Source organism: Sceloporus undulatus, chromosome 6, assembly GCF_019175285.1.
Source record: "Sceloporus undulatus isolate JIND9_A2432 ecotype Alabama chromosome 6, SceUnd_v1.1, whole genome shotgun sequence".
Classification (NCBI taxonomy): domain Eukaryota; kingdom Metazoa; phylum Chordata; class Lepidosauria; order Squamata; family Phrynosomatidae; genus Sceloporus; species Sceloporus undulatus.
Genome location: NC_056527.1, coordinates 121,806,315 through 121,830,487, shown reverse-complemented (window position 1 = coordinate 121,830,487; position 24,173 = coordinate 121,806,315). Strand labels below are relative to the sequence as shown.

Genomic DNA, 24,173 nt, shown 5'->3' with positions numbered 1-24,173 from the left:
ATATGGAGGGATGAGTGTAAATGGATGAGCGATCTGACTCTATACATGGCAGCCTCTTATGTGAAAGGCCCAGGTTCGGTCCTCAGTGTCTCCAGATATGGCTAGGAAAGAGTTCTGCCTGAAACCCACTATGTTTTAAACTAGACGGATAAGGAGCCTGACTCATTCTAGATCAGCTTCCTAGATTCCTACTGATTCAACCATTGAAACTACACTGAAACGACACCAGCACAAACTTCAAGCATATCTTATAGCCATGAAATCCCTGCGGTCAGGTTATGGGTTTTTCTAGAATTTCAAGTCCTATGGAAGCAAATGGAAAAGTTAGACGTCCCTGGCAGCTTCGTGCATAAAACCACATTGAGAAGAATGTCAAAACACAGCTTGCTGGAGCCTTTATTTCAAGTCTAATAGAGCAAATTTGTTTGTAACCGGAGAGTATAAAAATACAGAAGCATCACTGGTGCAAGGAATGCACACCGATTTTGGTCTGAAGCCCCTTGTCTGCCTTTCCCCAGATCGTTCTGAAGTGTGGGAGACCTACAAAAACACCCAAACCTGGATCACTGTTCCATTTTCAATGAAACCATCTAACCCAGTTTCGTTTCATTGCTGGCACCAGTGCCTGCCACCTTCCCAGCCCATTTGGATGTGCGGTTCTTGGATGAAACACTCGGGAAAGTGTCGACCTGCGCTACTTTTTGTGGTCCGAAAACAGAGCCCTCGCTAATTCCACGACTTCCACGGACTCCTTCACGGCCTCAGCATGAAGTTTGGGGTCCACCGCCAAGTGTTCGAAAAGATTGAGGGGCTCGGCGCTCCGGAGGACTTGGGGCATGGGGATCTGGATCGGCAAGGAGATGTTGCCGATCAAGAAGTGTGCAAGGTATTTCTTGCGCAGGGCGGTGTGCAGGTACAAGAGGATGTCCTGGAGCCTCGTCGCAATGTTCTCGGGTCCCCAGTCAGAAAGGGGCCGAAGGAGCAAGAGGTGCATCAGGCAAGTCTTGTAATGGTAGTTCGTGAGGACGGGGTTCTTACTGGATGGGCTGGACTCCTTGAAATAAATGAGGATTTGGAGGCATTTCAGGTGGCAGCTCCTCTCAGGGGCCCGCTGGCTGACCCATTTGAAGAAGAGCAGCTCCTGGATCGCAAAGGCCTTCAGCCAAATCGTGCCCTTTGCGTCGTCGCTCTCACCGCAGTGGCTGACCAGAAAGACCAAAGAGTCTCCTTGCTGGACCCCAAGGATGATGTCGACCAAAATGGACCGCCCAGACGGAAAGGCCAGTTTCAGCCGACATGTTGTGCTGGACATCTGGGGCGTGAGTTCAAGGTTGTACTTGTGATGGAGATTGCCCCAGGCCTTGCCCACCATACTCTGGAACCACTGGACGGTTTTCTCTGCATCCAGGTGGGAGCTGGTGCACAAGACGTGGAGGAGGAAAGCCCCTTGCTTCTCTTCCTTCAGCTCTTGTTCAGGGTGGTGCAGGAAGCACACTACATCTCCCAGCAGCCGCTGTCTCTTACACATGCACTCCATCTCCACCAAGATGTGGCCATGTTTATTGGGGCCACCCTCGAAGTCGCTGCTTTCGATGTGGAAAGAGTGGCCCTTGGGCGGCAGGAGAGGGATGATGACGGCAAAGGGCTTGGAAAGTTTCTGCGTGTGCCATCCTTCGAAGGCGCTGTCCACCCCAATGCAGTTCTCCATCAGAGGCAGGGTGTTCTGGTACGGAAGGGCTTTCCGGCACTCCTCCAGCAAGTCATTCACGAAGGATTCTACGAAATGGCACATGCTGCTCAGGTCGCTGGTTTCCAGCTCGACGTGGCTGTCGTAGAAGGCCTCCAGCGTCATCTGGCTGGGTTCGTACGCTTCGGGCTCCACGTCGGTGTCGTCGTACTCGTCCGTGGTGGAGGCGCTGGAGCTGTCCGTGCTGGAGTCGTAGTGGGGCTCCTTCTCCATGGTGTGCCTGCAGCACCCAAAGATCACCAGGATGACTAGGCCCACATAGGGCCACCCTTCCCAGGTCCCATCTTCAGACGGCAGGTCAGATGCCACCCAGTCCTCCTTTTTCTGTCTTGGGTCCCAGCTCCAGTCCTTTTGGTCGAATTCCATTTGCAAGCGCCCCATTTCTTTGGCCAGCAACTCCTCGTGCTTCTGTTGTCGGTCCAGTGTGGCCTGGTCTGTCTTGTCGCTGACCATCAGGGGGTGATAGATAAGGCCTAGCACCGCAAAGAAGATGATAGGACCCAGGGCCATGTCTACAGCTGCTGACCCTGGAGGGGGCAAAAACATGAGAGAGAGGGAAAGACTTGAGCAGGAGCCGAGGAAGACTTCATGCAGAATATTCATTTGCTTGTGATTGTTTGTTGCGTTGATAGTGTGCCTTCCTTCCAAAGAGCTCAAGGCAGTGTGCATGGCTCTCCCGCCATCCCCACTTTTTAATTTCACAATCACTAAGCCTAAGAAATTGTGGCCCAAGATCACCAAGAATGAGTGAAGATTTGAACCTAATACTCTCCTTGGCTTGGCCATATAAGCCCACTGGGCGACCTTTGCAAGCCCCACTCTCTCAGCCTTAGAGGATGGCAATGGCAAACCTCCTCTGAACAAACCTTGCCAAGAAAACCCCATTATACATTGACCTTAGGGTTGCCATTAATTGGAAATGACTTGAAGGCACACAAAAACAACGGCAACAAACCCTCCATCCTAGTCCATGATTTGAACTGCTGCACTATGCTATATAAACAGGACTTTATAGATAGACAGATGTAGAGATAGATTTTCCTAAGTGCTAGCCTGCTGATGTTTCCATAAAATTAATATTTTGGGGTTTGGAGGGAGATTTGGCTTCAGCTATGAGAAACTTCAAAGCAATGGGGGCAGGCAGAGCAGCCAAGACAATGTGAGCACAGCAAGTGGAAGAGTTCTAGGTGTGAATGATTTTCATCATCTTATTCTCTGCAATGCCAGCAATAAGGAGAATTCCATTTGAGGCACAAAATTCCCATGGGAGGTGGCAATGCCTTCATTTTGTCTCCTTCGCTTTATGGTGATTTATGTTCTGTGCGCCAAGAGGTTGCTAACAAGACATCACAAGAGCCAGGACCTGTACAGAGGTTTGCCTGCCCCTGTTATAGATCCCCCCAAGAGTCTCACCTCCACAATCCTCCCCTACATACCTCTGGAGGCATGTGGCTCTCAACAGGGCAGTGCATCTTGAACCAGGGGCGGTCCATCCCCGATTTCCACCCCGTTGGCACCGCATACCATCCTGAGCCACTCTTCCCTTGTTTCAAGCCCAGGTTCCCTCCAGCAGCCCTTCTGTCTGCTGCTGGCCCCCTGAGCCACCTCTCCCCATTGTTACTTGACTGACTGTGAAGTCACATCTGCCTTGCAGTCACAGCTGGCCTTAAAAGGATAGCACAGCACAGCCATCCTCCCTCCATTGCAAGAACACCCAGCTTGGCACAGACCTTTCACCAGCAAAACCATGCCTGTTTGATGTTGAGAACCACCTTGAGTCAATTGACATCATCAGTTTCATTAGCCTTGTACAGTACACCGTTTTGAAGATGGTTCATTTCAGCACTTTATAAATGTTCCAAAATGAATAAATAGATACACCTGGACCCCAAATGCTGTAGGTTTCCCATCCTCCTTTCCTCATCACAGAGAAGGGAGCCCAGTCCAGAAAAGGTCTTAAATAAAGTCCCAACTTTTGGTTAGGAAGATCGATGGGGCATCTGTGCCCTGGCAGGCAGAAGCTTGGCCCCCTGGCGTTGCCCTTGGGGTCAAGTGTAAGCTATCATGGCTATGCTTGTCTCCCGTTGTCTCCTCCCTGCAGAATAATCCCTTCATGTCATCTCCATAATCCCCCCTTTATACGCGGCAATGTGTCACCTTGCAAGAATGTGAAGAGAATGACTGGGGTCAGAGGAAGAGGGATTTGGAGGGTGGAGAACTCGGGGGCACACCAAGCGTTGAGTTCAATGGAGAGGCGATTGACGGACTTTAATGGCGTTGCGGTGGATTTACACTCGTGTCAAACCAGGTGTCAATAGCCCTTGTGGCTCCCTTTGGGAAATGCTGGTGGCATCTGAACCGTAATCGCACAGGAATCAAAGCCCACAGCCATTTCGGGTCCCATATTGGGAGGCAGGCAGGATAAAAATAGCATGAAACGTAACACATGAAAATAAATAATAAATCAACATACATGTGACACATGAGAAACCCTTTGCTGGCTTGCTGGGCAGTGAATGTAGAAATACCCTCTGAAATACAATTTTTAAAAAGCACCTGGAACTGGAGGACAAAGGGAAAAAAGAAGCCTCAACCTAAGTCCTCTTAGTAAAGATTTCCAAAAGACTGAGAGGCGCATGCTTTTTGTATTTGCAAGCAAAGCACGTGGTTCAGTTGCAGATCGGCACAAACCACATCAGAGAAAGCGATACACAAATCAAATCCATTTAACAAGAGTTCAGATGTTAAAATTATGCCTTGCCTCATAACAGGGCTATGTGTAGGACTGACCCATGGCATTCATTATGTAGAGGGAGCTTGTAGCACCTTTGAGACGAACTGAAATAAAGAAGTTTGCATCATGAGGTTTCCTAGATTTCAATCTGCTTCCAAAGCATCTGAGGAAATAGACTGAAGTCTATGAAAGCTCATACTGCCAACTTCTTTCTTTCACTTACTCGAAGGTGCTCTCTCCATACTGATTCTGCAGAGTAACACGGCTATATCTTTGAAATCTACCACCATGGTATTCATACAAGTGTTTTTAAAGACTAGGACTTAAGGAGAATCAGATCTCTATCACAACAAAAAAACCAGCCCTTTGTAGCCTCTTTTCCGATGGACCCCATGCGGTGAAGGTGGCTGGCCCTGGAAGCCAAGTGGCCACTAGCCCTTCTGTTTCCAGGTGGCACCTTCTCTAGAAGGACATTGCAGTTGGAAGACCTGGTGCCCAGCTACGAGAATAAGATGTAACACGACAGCGGCTGGCATATTTACGGCCTGCGATGGGACAATATCAAGGCTCCATGTGCCGGGTGGCAAGTCATTGAATAACCTTTAGGGGTTTATTTATGCTGCGGCTGGCCCTGTGCCCCCCGCTGTGCCAAGTGGCGCTGAGGATTCAGCGATTCCAGATCGGCCCTCATCCATCAGGCCCTGACGGCTGGCTTGAGTTACGAGGGTCTCCCAGTAATGACAGCCAATTAATCCCAGCCTCTTTAGCTGGGATTACTGTCCATGTAGTTCATTACTTTTGGGCCCAATCACAGCCCCCGTTCTCCGGGGCGGGATGGAGGGGCACGTTTCCACTGGACCAGCGACACTTGCTGCCCAGAAAGCCTGTCGTCGCAGCTATAAATAAAGCAACTTGTTTGCTGAAGAACAAATTTAGCCCGTCCAGAAGGTCAAGGTGGCAAGGAGCCCAGAGTCTGGCTCCAAATAGCCTTCCATTAAAATGGTTGTCGTGTTTGAGCTCCGCCACCAAAGGAGGAGAAGGCCGAGGGGGCATGGAAGGTGGAAAGGGGGCGGCAAGGGCAGGACCCTCCATTGCCTTTTCTCCTTCTCTCACCCCACCTTCACTTTGGCAGATGGTAGGGAGGAAAACACCCTATAACCCTGGATTGGTCTCAGTCAGTGGCATCATTGGATTGGTGTCACCCCAGTGCGATAACTCATGCTTTCAACCTCAAGCTTGGAATTGCCAGGCCAGTGGTCCCTCAAGAGTAGATGGGGCCACTGTGGAAGAGAAAGGCTCCAATGCACTTGCCACTGGTGGACTGGAGCACTCAAAGGCACTGTCTATGTGCTGGGATGCTCTGGTCTATCAGCCATGTTCACATGTCCTAAAGGGGCCCAGGCACCATTCAGTGGCAAGAGGGACCTCCAGGAGTGTTTACAGCATCCTGGCCAGCCTTTTTGCCACCTAAGGATGAGTTGACCCAGTCCTTCCCAGGACCTTCAGTCTCTGGGAGACCTAGTCTATCTGTGGCGAGGGTCAGCAACTCCACACTGGAAGGCAGACACATGCTCCCTGAGATGTCACCCAGTGTGGTCCACACTCCAGCACACCCCTAATGATGCTCCTTTTGGGGTTGTTCTGCTTCAGTCCACGGTGTGGCCAGATCCCAGTTGCTGACTGGTACAGAGTCTTCCATTTTTGTGGGTCATCTCCAGGTGGGAGACAAGGGTGCAACATTCTCCAGTTTTGGTGGCTCACTCCAAGCAATAGGAAAGGACTCTATGGAAATTTCCAGCTCAGCTGGGATACCACTGGCTTGATACAACGTCCCAGGATTGGTTCATTTGTTGCTGCAACTTGCAAAGGTTCTACAAGAGTTTACCTATTTAGTTAGCTTCTTCCTTCCCTCCTTTCTGATTCTGACTTGATGGTTCTGAGGCACAACTGTATTAAGAGAAAGGTGGCTGGGTGGGCATTTCAAAGCCCAGGAATGGCACCATGGACTCTCTGGGTTTCGCCTTCCTTTAAGTCTCCCTGCTCCCAGGCATAAAACAATACAAGGGAGCACTGCTGCCGCAACAAACTACAGTGATCATAATTCTATAGCATGGAGCCATGGCAGTTAAAGTGGTGTCCAAATGGATTATTTCTGCAGCCTGGGATGGTTTCACAAAGTTTGCGTGGAGACGCTAACAAAGACAGTTGGAGGCCATGCATAGGATGGCGGTGGTCCTTTGACTTTTCTCTTTGTAACTGGTGGGGTGGGGATGCTAGCCCTCCATTGCGCCGGAGGCATTTTCCCCCCAAATAAAGGAGGAGAAGGGAATGTTTCCCAGCAGGTTGGCCTCTCAGCTGTCACAGCTGTCTTTAAAAATTCCAGCCCGTCTAACTCTGCTTTAGCACAGCTGCCTGGGAAAGACATGAGATGCAAGATCGGAGGCTGCCAAGGCTGCACCAAGCTAAGGGTGCATCTGCACTGGAGAAATAATGCACTTTAGCGTCACTTTTAAATGCTGTAGTTCCCTCCTATGGAATCCTGGGATTTGTAGTTTTGCAAGGTCTTTAGCCTTCTCTGCCTAAGAGTCCTACAAATTCCAGGACTCTGTAGGATGGAGCCATGGCAGTTAAAGAGGTTCCAAACTGCATTGTTTCTACAGTATATTCAGGAATCCCTAAATTTTGGTTCACCAGGTGTTTGGGACTCCAACTTCCAGAAGTCCCAGCCAGCTTGGCTGACAATCAGGAATTCTGGGAGTTGAAACCCAAAACATTTGGAGGACCAAAGTTTATGAATCATTGGTATAGATGCCCCCATAGACATTTTGAATGAAGGATGGAAAAAACGAGATTGTCAAATGAATCAAGAAGACCGTCCTGGGGTGCTTTGACACCACTCTTCCCCTTCCCTGAGCCTTCCAGACTTGTTAGGTTATGAACTCCACAACCAATCTGGGGATGATGGAGTTGTAGATGCAACGGCTTGGAATTTGGGTTTCTGGGCAGCAAATAATAGAAAGCGGGTATCGCTGGCCCAGAGCAAAAGGATTTTCACGACAACTTGAGCTGCCTTGGAGGAGGGGAACTCCCAAGTGGCTTGCAGAAGCCAGTCTGTCTGAGTGGCTTGGATGGAGAAGAATGAAAGAACACACTGCCTTCTTCAATCATTCAGCGGAACGGAAACTGTGGAAACCTGACCTTCTCTTTGGGATGGCAGCTCTCCTGACCCATCTTTCAAGGCCTAATTAGCCAGCTGGAGGCCTGTCCTGCCTTGCCAGTTGCTGACAGCCAGCGAGAGAGGCAATGGGTGCCCAATGCCAGGTCCAAAGGGATGGAAGAATTGGTCCCAAGCTCCCTGCTGAATGTGGGCCCCAAGGCTGGATTTGCGGAACACAAATCCCTCGATTCCACCCCAAAAGTGGAATGAGAGGTGCAAGATGACTTAACTTTTAAATAGGATGTATATCCCATATCTGGAATTCCAAAATCCCAAATATTCCGAAATCTCAAAATAGTCCCCATGGCTGGCTGAGATTGGGATGCCTCTGCTTTCAGTGTACCCAAATTTTGTTTCATGCACAGCATTATTTAATACATTGTGTATAAAATTACCTGTGGGTTATGTGCTTAAAGTCACGTTTAGACTTGGGTCCCATCTCCCAGAGATCTCAGTATTACAAAGGGATCTTGTAACGCCTTTGAGACCAACGGAAAGAAGTTGGAAGCATGAGCTTTTGTAGACTTGAGCCTACTTCCTCGATGGCCACCTGGCCATATATTGGCCATATATTTCTATAAGAGTTCAGGTTTTTCAGATCTGAATGAATAATGCATATTACCTAGAGTCCTTTAAACACTACACAGTTATAGTGCTATGATTCCACTTTAACTGCTCATGCTTGCATCCTGTGGGATTTGTAGTTTGAAGAGGAACATTAGAATTCTCAGCCTCTAGTGATGCACCAAACTGCAAATCTCAGGATTCCATGGCAATTGAAGTGGAATCATAGTGCTATAATTGCATAGTGTGGAAGACCCCCAGTTCAGGGAAGGGACAAACCAGAGTTGTGGGCTTTGGATGTCATGGAGAGGAAGACTCTGTTTCGACACATTGCCAATGATTATGATCAATAGCTCTGAGCGCATATTGGGAATGCACTGGAGGAGGTGGCCTTTAGTGCTCTTTCCTGGAGCTTCCAAAACCGTCTGACCAGCCATAGCTTGGCTCTTAATCCTACTCTCGAAGGGCTTTTGATTTGACCTAAGAGGCCAGTTTGTCTGTCCTTCTCTTAAGTGGTGTCCCAGACAAGCCACAAGGATGAATGAAACTCCATCTGGAAAAGATAAACACCGAGACAACTGGTGCCGAAATGGAGCATATTTCACGTCGCCTCTGAAAAAGCACCCTGGACGAAACAGCAGCCTCCACCCCAGCTGCCATCTCCTCATCCATCCCCACGTCCAACGCACCCAAAGAAGCCCGCTGCGGAGACCATGGCTGATTGACACCTGGTTAGACTGGACTCAGCTGTCCCTGATATTTGACACACACAAATGCACACACACACACACACAGACACAGACACACTCTCCCCTTCTCCCTGGCAAGCCAAAGAGGGCTCCAGCCCTGGGAAAGAGACAAAAATATGTGAGAGAAGGAGGTGGGATAGGGTTAAAAAAAAAGCTAGTGTGATACTTCGAGGGTGAAATCAGTTCCTAAGAAGCTGCAGCCGTCTTTGGGGGAAGGAGACCACCAGCAGAAGGCACTGGAGGTGGATCTGGGGGAGAAGGAAAGCGGATCCCAGAGAGAATGAAGGAAGGGAATTTTATAACTGGGACCCTATCGCCGACAGAGGAGATTCCCTAGACTGGAGCATTTGTCCTCCTGGAAAACCAGCGTCCCAACTTTTGTGCCATTTTGTTGCTGCTTTGGCTCTTGTAAGAGCATCACAATAGACACTTCATATCTCACTGACCGGGGAGCTCTTGGGGTAGGAAGCAGCACAGGTTTGCTTGCGGCTGGTGGACTTTGCAACAGGGAGATTCATCTCTGAACCTCGGGGAGTATGTCAGCCGTGCTGCAAGCCACCGACGGTAGCGCCAAGGAAATGCCATCCAGAACACTGACTGGGACCCCCAGCACAGAGAGCGGAGGTAAGGCCTTCAGGTGGAAAGAGTTCAAGGAGGTCCTAGCTCACAGGAGAGCTTCAAAATGCTCAGCCCTGGAATAGTTGGGCCTCTGGAAGTATGTGGCTGGGATTCTCTTGATTAGTTCTAACTAGACCCAATGAAGTAGTCAGCAAGTAGTGTGTTAAGAAGGGCCAACTTGGTGTAATGGTTTGGGCATTGGACTAGGACACTGGGAGACTTGCAGGGAGAGGGCAGATGACTTTCCCCTTCCATTATCAATGAAATATCTTTAAAGACTCTGAGAAATGCAGTGTCTACTTAGGAGTCCCTTCCATGTGTTTGGTGTGGCTTATTCCCTAGTAATTATGCATAGGATGGATGGATGGATGGATGGATGGCAAGCAGCCTTTATTATTCCTAGGAGACCACAGCCACCATCACTGCCCCAATGTTTCATTCAAAGACATAGGAGTTTATCACACAAAGGAGATAGGGAGTTTATCCCATGAATATCTTGGGAAAATTGTGTAGTTACGCAATGATTTCACATGACGTCACACAAAACCCACCATTAAAGTGGCCACAAAGAAGCATTACTTTCGGAGTTTCAGTGACAATGCATTTCCAATATCACTTTATTTATGCAATTGCGTGTGCAATTACTCACCATTTCCACTTTATTTGCAGGATGCTTTAAATGCACTTTAATGTCACATTAATGCTGAAATTAATCCCAGTGTGATAAACTGCATCGTTGGGTTAGTCTGGAAAATCAGTATGCAAAGGGATCTTCTGGCACCTTTTGAGACTAAAGGTCCAAAACACACTGCCGAAATAATCCAGTCTGAGGCTGCTTTAACTGCTCTAACAGTGCAAGGGAATCCTGGGAATTGTAGGACCCCTCCAGCCAAGTCTTGGGTGTTTGAGCTCCCTCCGCCCCACTGATCCAGGGTCCATGGGGGTGAATCTGATGCCCATTATATGCACTAACCCTTCCCTTCCTTGTGGTCTTATTCCAGGAGAGAACGGCGAGACCTCTCAGTGCAAATCGTCCGATTCCAGCGGCGAAGAGGAGGCCAATGTGGGCAAAAAGAAGCCACGGAGGCAGAGGACGCACTTCACCAGCCAGCAATTGCAAGAGCTGGAGGCCACATTCCAGCGGAATCGCTACCCGGACATGAGCACCAGAGAGGAGATTGCAGGCTGGACCAACCTCACCGAGCCCAGGATCAGGGTGAGCACAAACCCACACCGTTACAGCTTCCACGTTGCTTCCAAGTTCCTGTGTATACTCATGTATAAGTCTAGAAATTTTAGCCAAAAAATTGACTCCAAAAACCTTAGTCGACTTATTGATGAGCCATTGTAAGTAATGTACTTTAACTCTTATTTAAAAAGGAACCATGCTGTAGTGAAAAGCAAGAGCATGGTTTGTTCTGGAAGCATTGGCCCTCCTCTATTCTCCCATTCACCCAGCCTTTAGGATAAGCACAAACAGTTGTGCCTGCTGGAATTTTGTAAGTTCTTTGGCATTATTTTCCTTGCTTCATCCTTTAGATCAGTGGTTCCCAACCTGTGGGTTGGGACCCCTTTGGGGGTCGAACAACCCTTTCACAGGGGTCGCCTAAGACCATCAGAAAACACATATTTGCATGTAGCAATGAAAATAATTGTATGGTTGGGGGTCGCCACAACATGAGGGTCACGACATTAGAAAGGTTGGGAACCACTGCTTTAGATGCTTTGTCATATGCCCCTAAGTTTTACCCCTGACTTATCTACAGTTCATATCAAAATCCATAATTTTAGCCTCAAAAATTTGTCCCCTCCTTATACATGAGGTCAACTTATAGTCGAGTATATATGATAAATTGTTGTTGTTGTTGTTGTTGTTGGAATATGGGAGAGGGGCTTCTCCATGGCCGTCCCAAGGCTCTGGAATTCCCTTCCCTGAGAAGTTAGACCTAAATCTCCCACTGTTCAGCTTGAATAGGGGACCCTATTTGAATTCTAATATTACGAAAGAACCTGGACGGTTTGAGTATTGGAGACAAGGTTCAACTCGCTGGTCATCCATGAGATTGGGAGGGTGTTTGTTGTATTCTGGTTCAGGGGTTGGAGGGGGTTGTATTTGAATTACAAGCTGTGAGTAACTGTGGTTGGTATTTAATGCAAAAGTGTAAATGATTTCACCAAGGGCTGTCCCTAGATCTCAGAAACCTCAGAGCCTAGGACAATCCTGAACTGGAAACTCTACAGGCAACAATATTACGCTGCACTGGTAATTTCCCAAACTTTGGTCCTCCAGATGTTTTGGACTTCAGCTCAAAATTCCTGACTATTGACGAAGCTGGCAGGGCTTTCTGGGAGCTAAAGTCCAAAACACCTGGAGGACTCAGGTTTGGGAACTACATTGTGACATATAAGAGCTCAGTTTGTATTTTGCAGAGCATCACAGCAGAGGAAGATCTTGCTTACATGAAGCAACCTCACATTCAGTCACCTCTTGAATTGTTGCAATCCGCTACATCAGAGAGTACGTTCTTTCTCCTTTCATCTCTGTCTTTCTCTTTTTCGATTTCTCAAGGTCTGGTTTAAGAATCGGAGAGCAAAATGGCGTAAGAAGGAGCGTCACCAGCAGTCTGAGCTTTGCAAAGGAGGCTTTGGGTCGCAGCTCAACGGCTTCCCTGGAAACCCATACGAGGACCTCTACCCAAGCTATGCCTACAGTGCCTGGGGTCCCAAGGGGCTCCATGCCAACCCCATCCATGGCAAAGGTTTCCAGCTCTTCAACTCCATGAACTTCAATTCTACCTTTCCTTCCCAGAGCGTGTTCCCTGCCACCGGAGGAGCCTCTATGTCCAGCGTCCCAGCTCTGGAGAACTTCAGCAGCCTGGCAAGCCCACCTGGGCCTCCTAGTTCAACCTATGGACCAGGTGGTTCTTCACCGTATATGTACAGGGACCCCTGCAATGCCAGCCTGGGCAGTTTGCGACTGAGGGCAAAGCAGACGCAGCCTCCTCTTGGCTACAGCACTCCGCCAAATGCAGCCATCAGCCCCAGCTCTGGGCAGTATCATCTGGACAGGCCAGTGTGAAGGATGTCCAGATGGGTGTCCCACCAAGACTGTTAGTATTAGCCTCTGGGAAAGGGTTTGTCATCCATTGGTCCTGTATAGAAGGTAAATAGGATGCCAGTCCTGAAAGACAAGGTACATTTGGCTTCCTCCATTGTGGACATGCCGGTGTTCACTGCAAAACTTTCCTCCCATCATGGAACCAGGGTTCGTAAGAACATCAAAAAAGCCCTCCTGCATCCCACCAAAGGCCGATCTCCTTTGGCATTCTGGGTTCATATTGGCCAGATAGAAGGTAGAGGTGCGGAAAAGCATCCTGAAACAGCTAGATTGGAATGGCAAGGAATGGTCTGCAGGGCTCCCAAGTGGAAAAAATAAATTGTCCTCCAATGGGACATTTTAACCATGTTTATGGGCCCTGGGATATGGCAGGAGGTGTGGTCCTCCAAGTTCCCCTGGGCATCTATTGCAGCCTCCAACCATTGTCCACCCCTGTCCTAGAGACTGACGTGGCCAAAGGTGGCGGTCAGCCAATGCCATCCTGTGGGTTTCATGGCCATGGGAGATTTGAACTCTGGTCTCCAAAATCATAGTCCAACACTCAAACCATTACACCACATTGGATCCCCCCCCCCCATTTTTTAAAGGCTTTGGTAATGTTAAATGTTTCCCTTTTTAAAGGATTATAATTCCCAGAATCCCTTGCTTACAATGTTCGCCAAAGGATTCTGAAAATTGTCATCCAGGAAAGTAATTTTTCCAAACTCTGGTTTTATGTTGTTAGTAGTGTGGAGGCATGAGAGATAAAATGACATCTGCATAGCCGGACATTTTAAGCCACAGTTTGCCAAGTGATGGCCCTCCTGGGTACTATGCACTGCAACTCTCATCAGCCATTGTAGCCTGAGCTACAATCATCATGGGTCTTGCACTCTGCCATCCTTGAGACTAGGACCTCAAACCACCTACCTCTGGTTTTTAGAATTGCCAAGGAGAATCACAAAGGAGAGGGACAAAATAGACATCTCCCATAAGAAGAGGTGAAGGAATTGTGGAGAAGCAAAGCTAACACAAACCATGGATGCTGGAGCTGTCTTGGCAGCCTAGCCTGAGTCACGCAAGTAGATATTCATATATGCGCACAGCCTTGTCTATTATAGCATCCTGAGATAAAGACTCTTTTGAAAGCCAGATTTTTTCAAATTGTTGTTTTATGTGTGTGCCATGCGATTCTTCTGAACAATAAACCTAATTTCTTTTCTATTTCACTGCAATACCATGCCACTCTAATCTGCTCACTAAACCTGTTATTCTGCATTTTGCGCTAAACCAGGAATAGGGGTGTCCACGGAAGTGTGGGCAAATGCTCATGATGTAAAATGCCCTATCGTTTCTGTTTCCCGAAATGCATTGCTACATATAAATTCTAAGCATCTTCATTTTGACCTGGGGGCTTATGCGGAAAGGTAAGTATCTGGAAGTATCGAGACTTTCCCATTCTTTTCGTTTCGAATTTACTTGAATATTCATGATTCTGGGTTCAATTCCAATGTAGAAATAATTCCCCCGAGGCTGAGAGAGTGTGACTTGCCCAAGATCACCCAGTGGGTTTCATAGCTGAGTTGGGAATCGAATCCTAATCTCCAGAGCCATGGTCCAACATTCAAACTACTATGCCATGTTGGTTCTCCCTATATTGGACTAAGATTTCCATTATCCCCAGCCACCATGACCAATGGCCAAGGATGACTGGAGTTGTCATCATCCACATCTCTTCACACCAAATTGGGGAACGCTAAGCCAGTGTCACAAGCCAGGATAAACCTTTTTTTTGGGGGGAACCAACCTAGATTTATTATTTTTCATATCCTTTGAAAATACTGAGCCATGATTAATTTCAGGTATAGGAGCTTCCTAGGCAAGATGGCTTCTCCTCCTCTGGTTCCTCGAATCCCTTGGGAGCATTTCTCACGACGGACGCCTTTCAATCCTCCTGACCCAATGTTGTCCTTGAAGACCATCTGGAGGTTGTTCCTGGTGTCCTTTCTGCTTTGCCCAGTTGGAATTGCTAGGAAATACAGTTGGTAAATTTAGAACAAATAAAAGGAGATACTCTTGCGCACAGCGTGTTGCCGGATGGTGGAATTCGCAGCCGTGGGAGACGCTGGTTGGCTAGTCTGCCTAGAAATGTCCTGCTTGGTGGGGCTAATATCATCGGGTTAAATAAGTCACACAGTTCTAGGAACTGTGTGATTGCTATTGCTCCTCCTCGATCAGAGCTAACAGTGAACCAATGCTCTTTTGCACCCATGTAATATTTGCAAACATCATGATATCACCATCGTTTCATAAAAGCCGTGTCTTGACTTGGCACTAAAAGGAAACCAACATTGACCCCACTTCTACATCAGTCACTGGTCAGGCTTGGTTCGGTGCTACGGAATTCTGGGAATTGTTGTTTCGTGAAGTATTTAGCTTTCTCTGTCAAGATAGCCCTGGTGCCACTCCCCACAAAAGCCAGGTTTCTATAAGATGGAGCCTTGGCAGTTAAAGCCATGTCCAACTGGATTATTTCTATAGCATGGATGCTGACCCAGTCATCATAAACCTAGCTTGGAGCTTGGAAAGATTACTTTCCTTTTGGATTATAGCTTCCCGAATCCCCCACAAGTAACCTTTCAACCTAGGTTTACAATGACTGGGGGAGCATCCACACTGCAGCAATAATCTGGTTGGACACCACTTTAACTGCCATGGCTCCATTCTATGGAAGCCTGGGATTCATAGTTGTGGCACCAGAGCTCTCTGATAGAGAAGGCTAACTAGCTCACAAAACTACAGCCCCCAGAATTCCATAGCATTGAACCATGGCAGTTAAAGCCATATCAATTTGGAATATTTTTGCAATGCAGATGCAACCTGGGCTTCAGTAGTTGAGGCATCTTTGCTGCTTGCAAATCTGGACCTTCCGAAACTTCCCTGAGTGCGTCTAAAAATATCCCTGTTTGCTGGAAGACGGTCCCTGGCAGAAAGACAGAGGGGTTATTTTAGTCCCACTACAAAGGAAATGACCATTAAAAATAAAAGAACACCTTGACCTTCTTGGCCCAGGCAGACTGTGCCAATGTCACCCGGCCTCAAAGAACCTCTTGGCTCCTTTGCTTCGACCAAGCTGAGATCTTTTACATACCAGCTTTTTGTCTTTCACTGAGAAAATGAATATGAAATGCAATATGTGAAATAAACAAAATTTACAAATGAACTAACACCGTTGTGAAACATTCATACAATGCACTGTGTTTGATCCAGTGCCCAGAATTAATGTCTGTTTCAACCAAATGCATTGTTCGATGTATGACCATGAGCGACCAGGACTTGTTGGGCTAGCTACATATAAGTGTGCCATGCAAATGTGTGCACGTTTTCGCACATTTGCATTGACAGTTAATTGTCTTCACTTTCCTGTGAAAATTCACATCTGTTCAAACTCCCCCTGCAGAAAATGTGCATATGTCCATGTCTTCATTCAGTTCGTTGACTCTTTGTGTTAACTTTTCCAATAGAGCAAAGTCCCATATTCTTGCATCCCATAAGATGATGTTTAATACATTTCCTGATTTCCACTACTGTACTAGTCTAGCAGCTAAAGGTAAAAATACAGTTGAATCCAGTTATGTGGCAACTGAGCATTAGAACCAGAGGAAATGTTCAATAGTGCTAAGTCTGGAACAAATTGAGCCTGTTGGCTTGTCATGTTATACATGTTTTTGAAACCCACTTCTGAAGGCAAGTGATCAAAATCCACCTCCCATCCCTGCACCCTGGAATGAACCTTTACTGAGCCATCCTATAATGCAGTGGCTCCCAAACTTTGCTCCTCCAGATATTTTGGACTTCAGCTCCCAGAATTCCTGACTTTGGGCCAAACTGGCGGGGGCTTCTGGAAGCTGAAGTCCAACACACTAGGAGGGCCAAAGTTTGGGAATTGCTGCTATCATGGATATCAGGTCTTGTAAGGTCAGTGTGACCTACTCCCACCTAAGTGAGCCCTGGATTGCAGCCTCAGCCATGAATTCAGACATTCATTGGTACCATCATTCCAATGAGAAGTAACTTTACAGGTAATCATCAAGGCGACAAATAATAAATAGAAAAATATATAATTTATTGGATATAAATAAATATATAAATATATAAATGTATAAATGTATAAATATATAAATATATAAATGTGAATGTTTAAAAATACTAAAGAAACTAAAGGAAGGATAATTTCCCAAGATGAATGGATAGACTCAGTTGAGGATGCCATGGTTGCCCTGAACTTGCAGGACCTGAGCAAGATGGTTGACAACATTTGGCGATTTGGAGGTTTGTCATGAATAGGGTCCCCATACGTCGAAGTTGACGTGATGGCAGTTGACCACAAATTAACTCATGTGTCCCTAATTGTAGGGTGGGAAGCTATTTGGTGCCTAAATAGAGCTCTTTTAGTTTTAAGAGACTTAGTCCTCACCCTAAGGGTAGCCATAGTAGTTGGCAATCGCCATTTCTCTCTCCCTTTCCCTAAAAAACCTGACCCTGCCCAGCTTGCTCCAGCAGGCCGCCTCTGCCCTCTCCCTCTGGGCCTGGCGCTTCATCTTCTCTCGGACAGGCCGCTGCTCCTCCGTGATGGGCTTGGAGACCTCCAGGTCAGGAGGGGGTGTCCTCCATGGGATGAAGGTGTCCCCTTTGTAGGGCGGAGATGGAGGAGGGTCAACAGGGGGAAGGTCACTTCTTCTGACTGGGGGCGAGGAAGGTCTGCAGGTGGGCCTCCGGATCTTCTCCATGGTTACAGCTGGCCCAGAATGGAGAGTCGTCACTTTGGCGTCACGCACTCTGTCTCCTCTGGCTTGGAAAGGCTGAGAGGATGGTGGCTTGGGATGAGGTATCTGGCTTGCAAAAAATGATATGTCAGCAGGCTTGAGTAGGGCTGGCTTCCTTGTGGCTGGTGGTGGCGGCTGGGAGCAGGGAGCTTCTGTTGGCCTCAGCTGTGTGCCTTTGGTTGAGGTCCCTGCGTATGGCCGTGACGGCACAGAAGGGAAAGGCACCTGTTTCGGCACAGACGGCTTCATTTTGGGTAGGGTTGGCTGAGGCAAGGAAGATCCTGGTGGCTCTGCTACTGATCTTGTGCTTGAGATCCTTGGTATTTTGGGCAGTGGCTTCCCGATGCCTCCCCCCAAGAAGGCCAGTGTAGGCTGGGGTTTCTGTGCAATGGCTCCTGATGGTGGTTTCTTTTCGGGGTACGTCCTTTTCGTGGGGACACTTGGAAGCTTCTTCCCCAAGGGGTAGAACACATGGACGGACTCCATCATTTGCAGAGCCAGGCTGCTCTTGGGGATTGTCTTGGGAGGTTCTGCTTCTGCCGTTTTCATGTCTTTCTTCTTCCCTTGAACGCCTCGGACAGGAGCGTTCGGCTTCCCTTTGCCTTGTTCGGCAGTTTTAGACAAAGCTTTCTCGGCTTTTAGGTCTTGGGGCTTTGCCTTTGGAGCAGCCGTCACCACCGCCTTGTCCTTGGCTCCTTGTTTTTGCTGGGGCACCTTTTTCTTTTGGAGATTCCCTTCTTTGTCCCCAGGTTTCTCAGAGCAAGGGTCTTTTTTCTTAGTCTCCAAAGAGATCAGCGATGGCTCTGCAGATTTAGGAACCTGGGACTTATTTGAGTCCATCTTTGGGTTTTTTGATAATGTCGCTCCTTCTGTGGACATTGCTTTTCTTTTCTTGCTGATCTTGGATGGTTTTGAATCATCTGGTTTTCTATGAGTTTTGGAGCTGATTTGCTTTTCTGCAATCGAGATGCTTTTGGTTTCTTGAGGCTCCGGAGCAGTTGTTGGGTTTTTTTGAAGAGCGATGCCTTCAGGTTGAGGAGATGCTTTCTTGGTTAGAGTCCCATGTGGCTTCTGGCTCACCTTTCCAGCATCTTGCTCCTTATGCTTTGCCCCATCTGAGTCCACAAGGAGGTTTCCATCACAGGGATGCTGTTCCCCAAAAAAGGACCTTGCTGCTGAAAGAGAGGAACACAGAACCATTTTATTCCAGTTCTCCATCCCATAGCTATGAGCAAAGGCCCATCAGGGCAAAGCTCTGAGGGCAAAAGAAGCATGTAGGACAAGGCTGGAAAACATGCCTTTCTATGGAGGTTTTTGCCACTCCCAACCCCACATATCCCTTACATAGATTTGGGGGAGCATTCATAGGATCTTGCAACAATCATGATGACATATTGTTAATGAATACGGAGCAGTTGCTGATCAGTAATTCTAGGTTATGGATCCATAATTGCATTGCAGAAAGCCAGCCCTATTTTCCAAAACTTGTAATGTCCTTCCAGCCATGTCCTTCTATATTTATTGGATTGTGTTAAGTGGTGCGCTGTGTGTGTGTGTGTTGTGTGTGTGTATACACACACACACAGAGTGAATCTTTGGTATCTGCTGAGGTTTAGTTCCAGAATCCTCCATGCATACCAAAATCCATGGATGCTCATGTTCCATTATATACAGTACAATGGTATCCTTCATGCAAAATGGCAAAATCAAGCTTTGATTTTGGATGATGGATATGATGACGCTGATGATTTTGGAAATTTTCAAGCCATGGATGGTTGAATCCATGGATGCAGAATCCGTGGATTTGGAGGGCTGAGTGTGTATACACACACACACTCTGTATTTTAATATGTTTATATGGTTTTCACCATTTTAATCATGTTTTAACAATGCTGATATTTAATTCCTTTTTTTAACTTTTGTAGATGAATATTTTAGTTGGATACTTTTAAAAGCCGCCTTGGATCCCATTTTGGGAGAAAGGCAGGATATAAGTGCAGTCAATAAATCAACCTATCCATCAATCAACCAATCAATCAATAATCTGGCTCTTTGGAGGTCTCAGCAGAAGGAAATTTCCAGAAAGAGAGGCATCTACCTTTGGAGTCTTCCACATTCATGGCTTTTGATGGTGAGGCTGCAGAAGGTCCACCGGTCACAGGAGGGCTCTGGACAAGGTTGGGTTTCGCTTCTTCCAGAAGGGAAACGACGCTGTTGTTTGGGACAGGTGGGACGGGAAATGCCTGCAAATTGGGATTTCCCTCTGCAAGGAGAATGGGAGCCAAAGCTGCCTGGGAGTAAAAAAAGAGTCCTGTCCTGTCCTGGAACGGGGCTGGCTGAACTGGAAAGTGCCTTGGAGGTTGGATTGGTACCAGCTGGAGCCTGGGTACGGGATGTAGGTGGGGAACATACACCTGTTCCATGGCACTTCCAACTATTGGGAGCTTCTCATAGGGAAACATCCTGGGTATAGGCCTGGGAATGCGGCTTCTTCTCCCTCTGTCCTGGAGGGAAAAATAAGGTGCAGCTTGAGTGGGGAAATGAAGCCCAAATGCTCCTTGCTGCTGAGGGTGAGGCACACAGTTGGAGCTGAAGGCTTCTTCAGGGTTCAGCGGAATGGACTCAGCCTGGACAGAAGCAGTGCTCAGCGATGGAGGTGAAGTTGCACTACTGCACCAAGGAGCTTGCCCCTCATTTGCTCTTGACATGATCATCACCACTGAGGAGATGCTCTGGGATGGTTGGGTTGAACCCTCAGCTGGCTGTGTGTTTGGCGACCGATCTGTAACACACAAAAAGGAAGAAGACAGGAACATCAATGGTGGCCCTTCCCGATCAGCCATAAGAAGACCCATGACCTAAACTACACCAATTGATTATGACATTGCATTTAGTGGGACTTGAGCATCCATGGATTTTGGTATCCACAAGGTATTCTGGAACCAAACCTCAGTGGATGCCAATGGCCCACTGTATTTCTACAGTGTAGACCCATCCTAAGAGGAAAATTCGCAGTTTGGGAGTACTCTTGGACTCATCTCTACAGTTATCATCTCAAGTAGATGCGATGGCCAAGAGTGCTTGGTACCAGCTTCGGCTGATACGCCAACTGCGACCCTACCTCAACCGAAAGGACCTTGAAACAGCAGTACATGCATTGGTAACCTCTTGATTAGATTTCTGTAATGCGCTCTACATGGGGCTACCTTTGTACCAGGTTTGGAAGCTTCAGTTAGTTCAAAATGCTGCAGCCAGATTGGTTGCCGGAACTTCTAGATCAGATCATATAACACCGGTATTAAGATCTCTCCACTGGCTGCCTATTAGCTTCCAGGCTCAATACAAAGTGTTGGTTATCACCTATAAAGCCCTACATGGCTTGGGCCCATGTTACTTGAGGGAACGCCTCTCTCCATACAATCCGTCCGCACTCTCAGAACTACAGGGAAATGCTTACTTGAATATCCTAAGACGAGACTGGCATCAACTCTCCAAAAAGCATTTTCATCTGCAGCTCCCACATACTGGAACAAGCTCCTGGAGGAGATAAGGCTTAGTTCCTCCTTAGATGCCTTCAAGAAAGCCTTAAAGACCCATTGGGTCCATCTGTCTTGCAACCAAGAGACCCCATAGAACTAGGACCACCTCCACATTCCAGAGTAACCCCTGGATCCTAGGAGGCCAGAGAATGTTTTGATGCAACATGGATTCCAGAGCAACAGTCAGTTGGCTAGAACTGAACTGAAGGCACCTGGAGGTCTAATGTCTGTTATGCAACTCAAACCAAAACAAGAGTAAAAATTAGTATCTGAATTAAATAGTCTATCAGTTGAAGATTTCTCCAAATACAGATACAGTATATATCTGTATTTTCTGTAGACATCAAAACTACTCTTAAGTGAGCCCGTTGTTGTGCGCTTTCAAGACCTTGACAACTTACTGCAACCCTAAGGCAAACCTGTTTCTCTTGGCAAGATTTGTTCAGAGGAGGTTTGCCATTGCCTCCCCTTGAAGCTGAGGGTGCAAGTTGCCCAAGATCACCCAATGGGTTTTATGGCTGAGCTGGGACTTGAACTCTCGTCTCCAGGGCCACAGTCCAACACTCAAACCACTACACAACAGTGGCAGTCTTCTAAACTCAAGGGGCGCCCAAACCTCCCGTCACCTTTCCAAGACACTTTAGTACGTTCCCTCTGCCTTAAATAAATAAGATAACCCTCAAATGGCAAAAGTTCTGCTGTGTCTTTGCTCCTCCTCTTCTCAATTCTTGGTGTTTTCACCCAAACTGCACAAATAGAGATTGAGTACTTCTTGTCTTGTTGGTCAAGACAATGTCCAACTGAAGGTCAACCTAAGCCCTGCTGATCTTATTGGGGCAGCACTGTGTCCTCTAGCTCTGGATCTTCTTTACTCCCCTTTTTATTTATCTACTGTCACCCTTTTCTCCCTCCGTTTCCAAGAGTTTCCCCTTCCCTAGGCTAGCCCTGCGACTTTACCCTTTCTCCAAACCTTATTCCACCGCTAGGTTTTATCCGCAATACATGAATCAACGGTCCATCCGAACATCCAGGCATCCTCACTGCCTACCTGCCATGCTGAAACCAAAGATCAGTTTCTTTTAGTAGCGGCTGGAGACCTGGACTCCTGACCTCCTGACGGTTGAAGTGTCCAGTAAGGAATGACCAGTAGGAAGATGGGGAATGGTTTATTTCTGTTTGGTTCTGTTTATTTCTGTTTCTATGGTAATTCTGGAGCTGGTGAAGGTGGGGGCATGGAGAAAAAGAACCATCCAGGCTGCAAGGTTCTACAATGGCCATGGGAGGAAGAGGAGACCCAGGGCAACCTCCAAGAAATTTGGGGGAAGAGGGTGACATTGATGGACAACTCACTTTCACAAGCTTTCTTGCTTTTTTAAAAAATAAATTATATATATATATATATATATATCAAACAATACTTATAAAAGCAAACAAATCACTCATACAGCACATTTGATACATCCTAAAACCTCCTTCACTGATTCATATACTCACTTTTTGTATCTGCATATCTGGTTTAAAAGGTTCGTTTTCCTTATTTTAATCAGTTTACCTTTCCAATTTCTACGTGATCATCTTAAACTCTGATACTCTGATTTCTGCTCCCTTCCTTACTTTTTCCCCATTCCCCCCAGATACTTATAAATGGGATATCCTCCCCACTTCTTCTTTATGCATACTAGGCTTTATCCCAGTCTTCCAAATCAATGGGCTCCTTGAGGACACAATGCAAATGCTGGAAGGGTTCCCCTCCTTAATTTCAGCATAATGGACAAGTGAAAGGAATAATTGAAATATAGATCCAGCAAGAGGTTGTTGTGAGTAAAGTATGTCTTTAAGCATTTGTGTTGCTCAGAGTTATATAAGTATATTGCAAGCCAATAAGGCATTTTAACAAAGCTAAGTTCATTAGAAGAATGAGCTTGGTGTAGCGGCTTGAGTGTTGGACTAGGACACTGGGAGACCAGGGTTCGAATCCCGGCTTCGTCACACTCTCTCAGCCTCAGAAGATGGCAATGGCAAACCCCCTCTGAAGAAACTTGCCAAGAAAACCCCATCATAGGTGAATGCCTTAGAGTTACCATACACCAGAAATGACTTGAAGGCACACAACAACAACGACACATAACAAAATACAGTGCAGTATATGCAACATAGCTGTAAATGAGCCATATGATTGGAATGTATATTATGCTGTTTTTAACTCTTATTTGGTAATGTACATTCTACATTTTGCAGTGCCTTGTTGTCCTTTGCCATTATGACATCGGGTCACTTCTTAGGTGGAGCCTCCTTCTTTAGAGGCTTTTAAACAGAGGCTGGATGGTCTCCTGGCTGTCAGGGGTGCTTTGGTTTTGCGTTCCTGCATGGCAGAATGGCACTGGGCTGGGTGGCCCTTTTTGGGGGTCTCTTCTTCCAACGCTATGGATTCTATGATCAATTCTCTGACTGTCTACCAGGTAAAAATAATAGGCACACATTTACCATCATGATCACTGTCCAGAGTGCTGAATCCATCCAATGGATTAAGCTAGTCCTTTTGTGTAAGCATAGCTGGAATGGAGGCAGAAGCACGCCCAGAATTCCATAGCACTGAGCCATGGAAGTTAAAACTGCTTTATTTATGCACCCTTTAATCACTTTCTTATGCTTCGCAGGAACAATTATTTGTGGGATCATTCCATTCAGTCCATTACTGTGTGCCTTTGAGTCCAATGTAAAGTCAAAGGTGAAGTTGAAGGCTTTCACAGGCGGCGTCCATAGTTTTTTGTGGGTTTTTCGGGCTATGAGGCCATGTTCTGGAAGACCTTATTCCTGACGTTTTGCCAGCATCTGTGGCTGTGGCATTCTCTGAAGATGCCAAAGCCACATCTGCTGGACGAAACGTCAGGAATAAACTCTTCTAGGAGATGGCCACATAGCCCTAAAGTCGAAGGCTTTCACGGTTGGCATCCATTGTTTTTTCTGGGGTTTTGGGGCTATGCGCCTCTCTTCTAGAAGAGTTTATTCCTGGCGTTTCGCCAGCATAGCCCTTGGCTGAAAGGAGGCCATTTCCATCTTAATCTGTGTATTGGTCCATCAT

General features: G+C 47.1%; 2 protein-coding genes across 2 annotated transcripts; one reads left to right on the top strand and one right to left on the bottom strand.

Moving 5' to 3' along the window:
- Nucleotides 1–401: 401 nt before the first annotated feature.
- On the bottom strand, nucleotides 402–3,318 carry ITPRIPL1 (ITPRIP like 1). Its single transcript, XM_042477334.1, has 2 exons — nucleotides 3,184–3,318; nucleotides 402–2,274 (listed from the first exon to the last, which is right to left on the bottom strand). Exon 2 carries the CDS (start codon nucleotides 2,255–2,257, stop codon nucleotides 695–697), a length of 1,563 nt encoding a protein of 520 aa, XP_042333268.1. The 5' UTR covers nucleotides 2,258–2,274; nucleotides 3,184–3,318; the 3' UTR covers nucleotides 402–694.
- A 5,773-nt stretch (nucleotides 3,319–9,091) lies between these two features.
- On the top strand, nucleotides 9,092–14,218 carry LOC121934686 (pituitary homeobox 2-like). Its single transcript, XM_042475412.1, has 3 exons — nucleotides 9,092–9,635; nucleotides 10,631–10,845; nucleotides 12,199–14,218. Exons 1-3 carry the CDS (start codon nucleotides 9,548–9,550, stop codon nucleotides 12,706–12,708), a joined length of 813 nt encoding a protein of 270 aa, XP_042331346.1. The 5' UTR covers nucleotides 9,092–9,547; the 3' UTR covers nucleotides 12,709–14,218.
- Nucleotides 14,219–24,173: the final 9,955 nt, after the last annotated feature.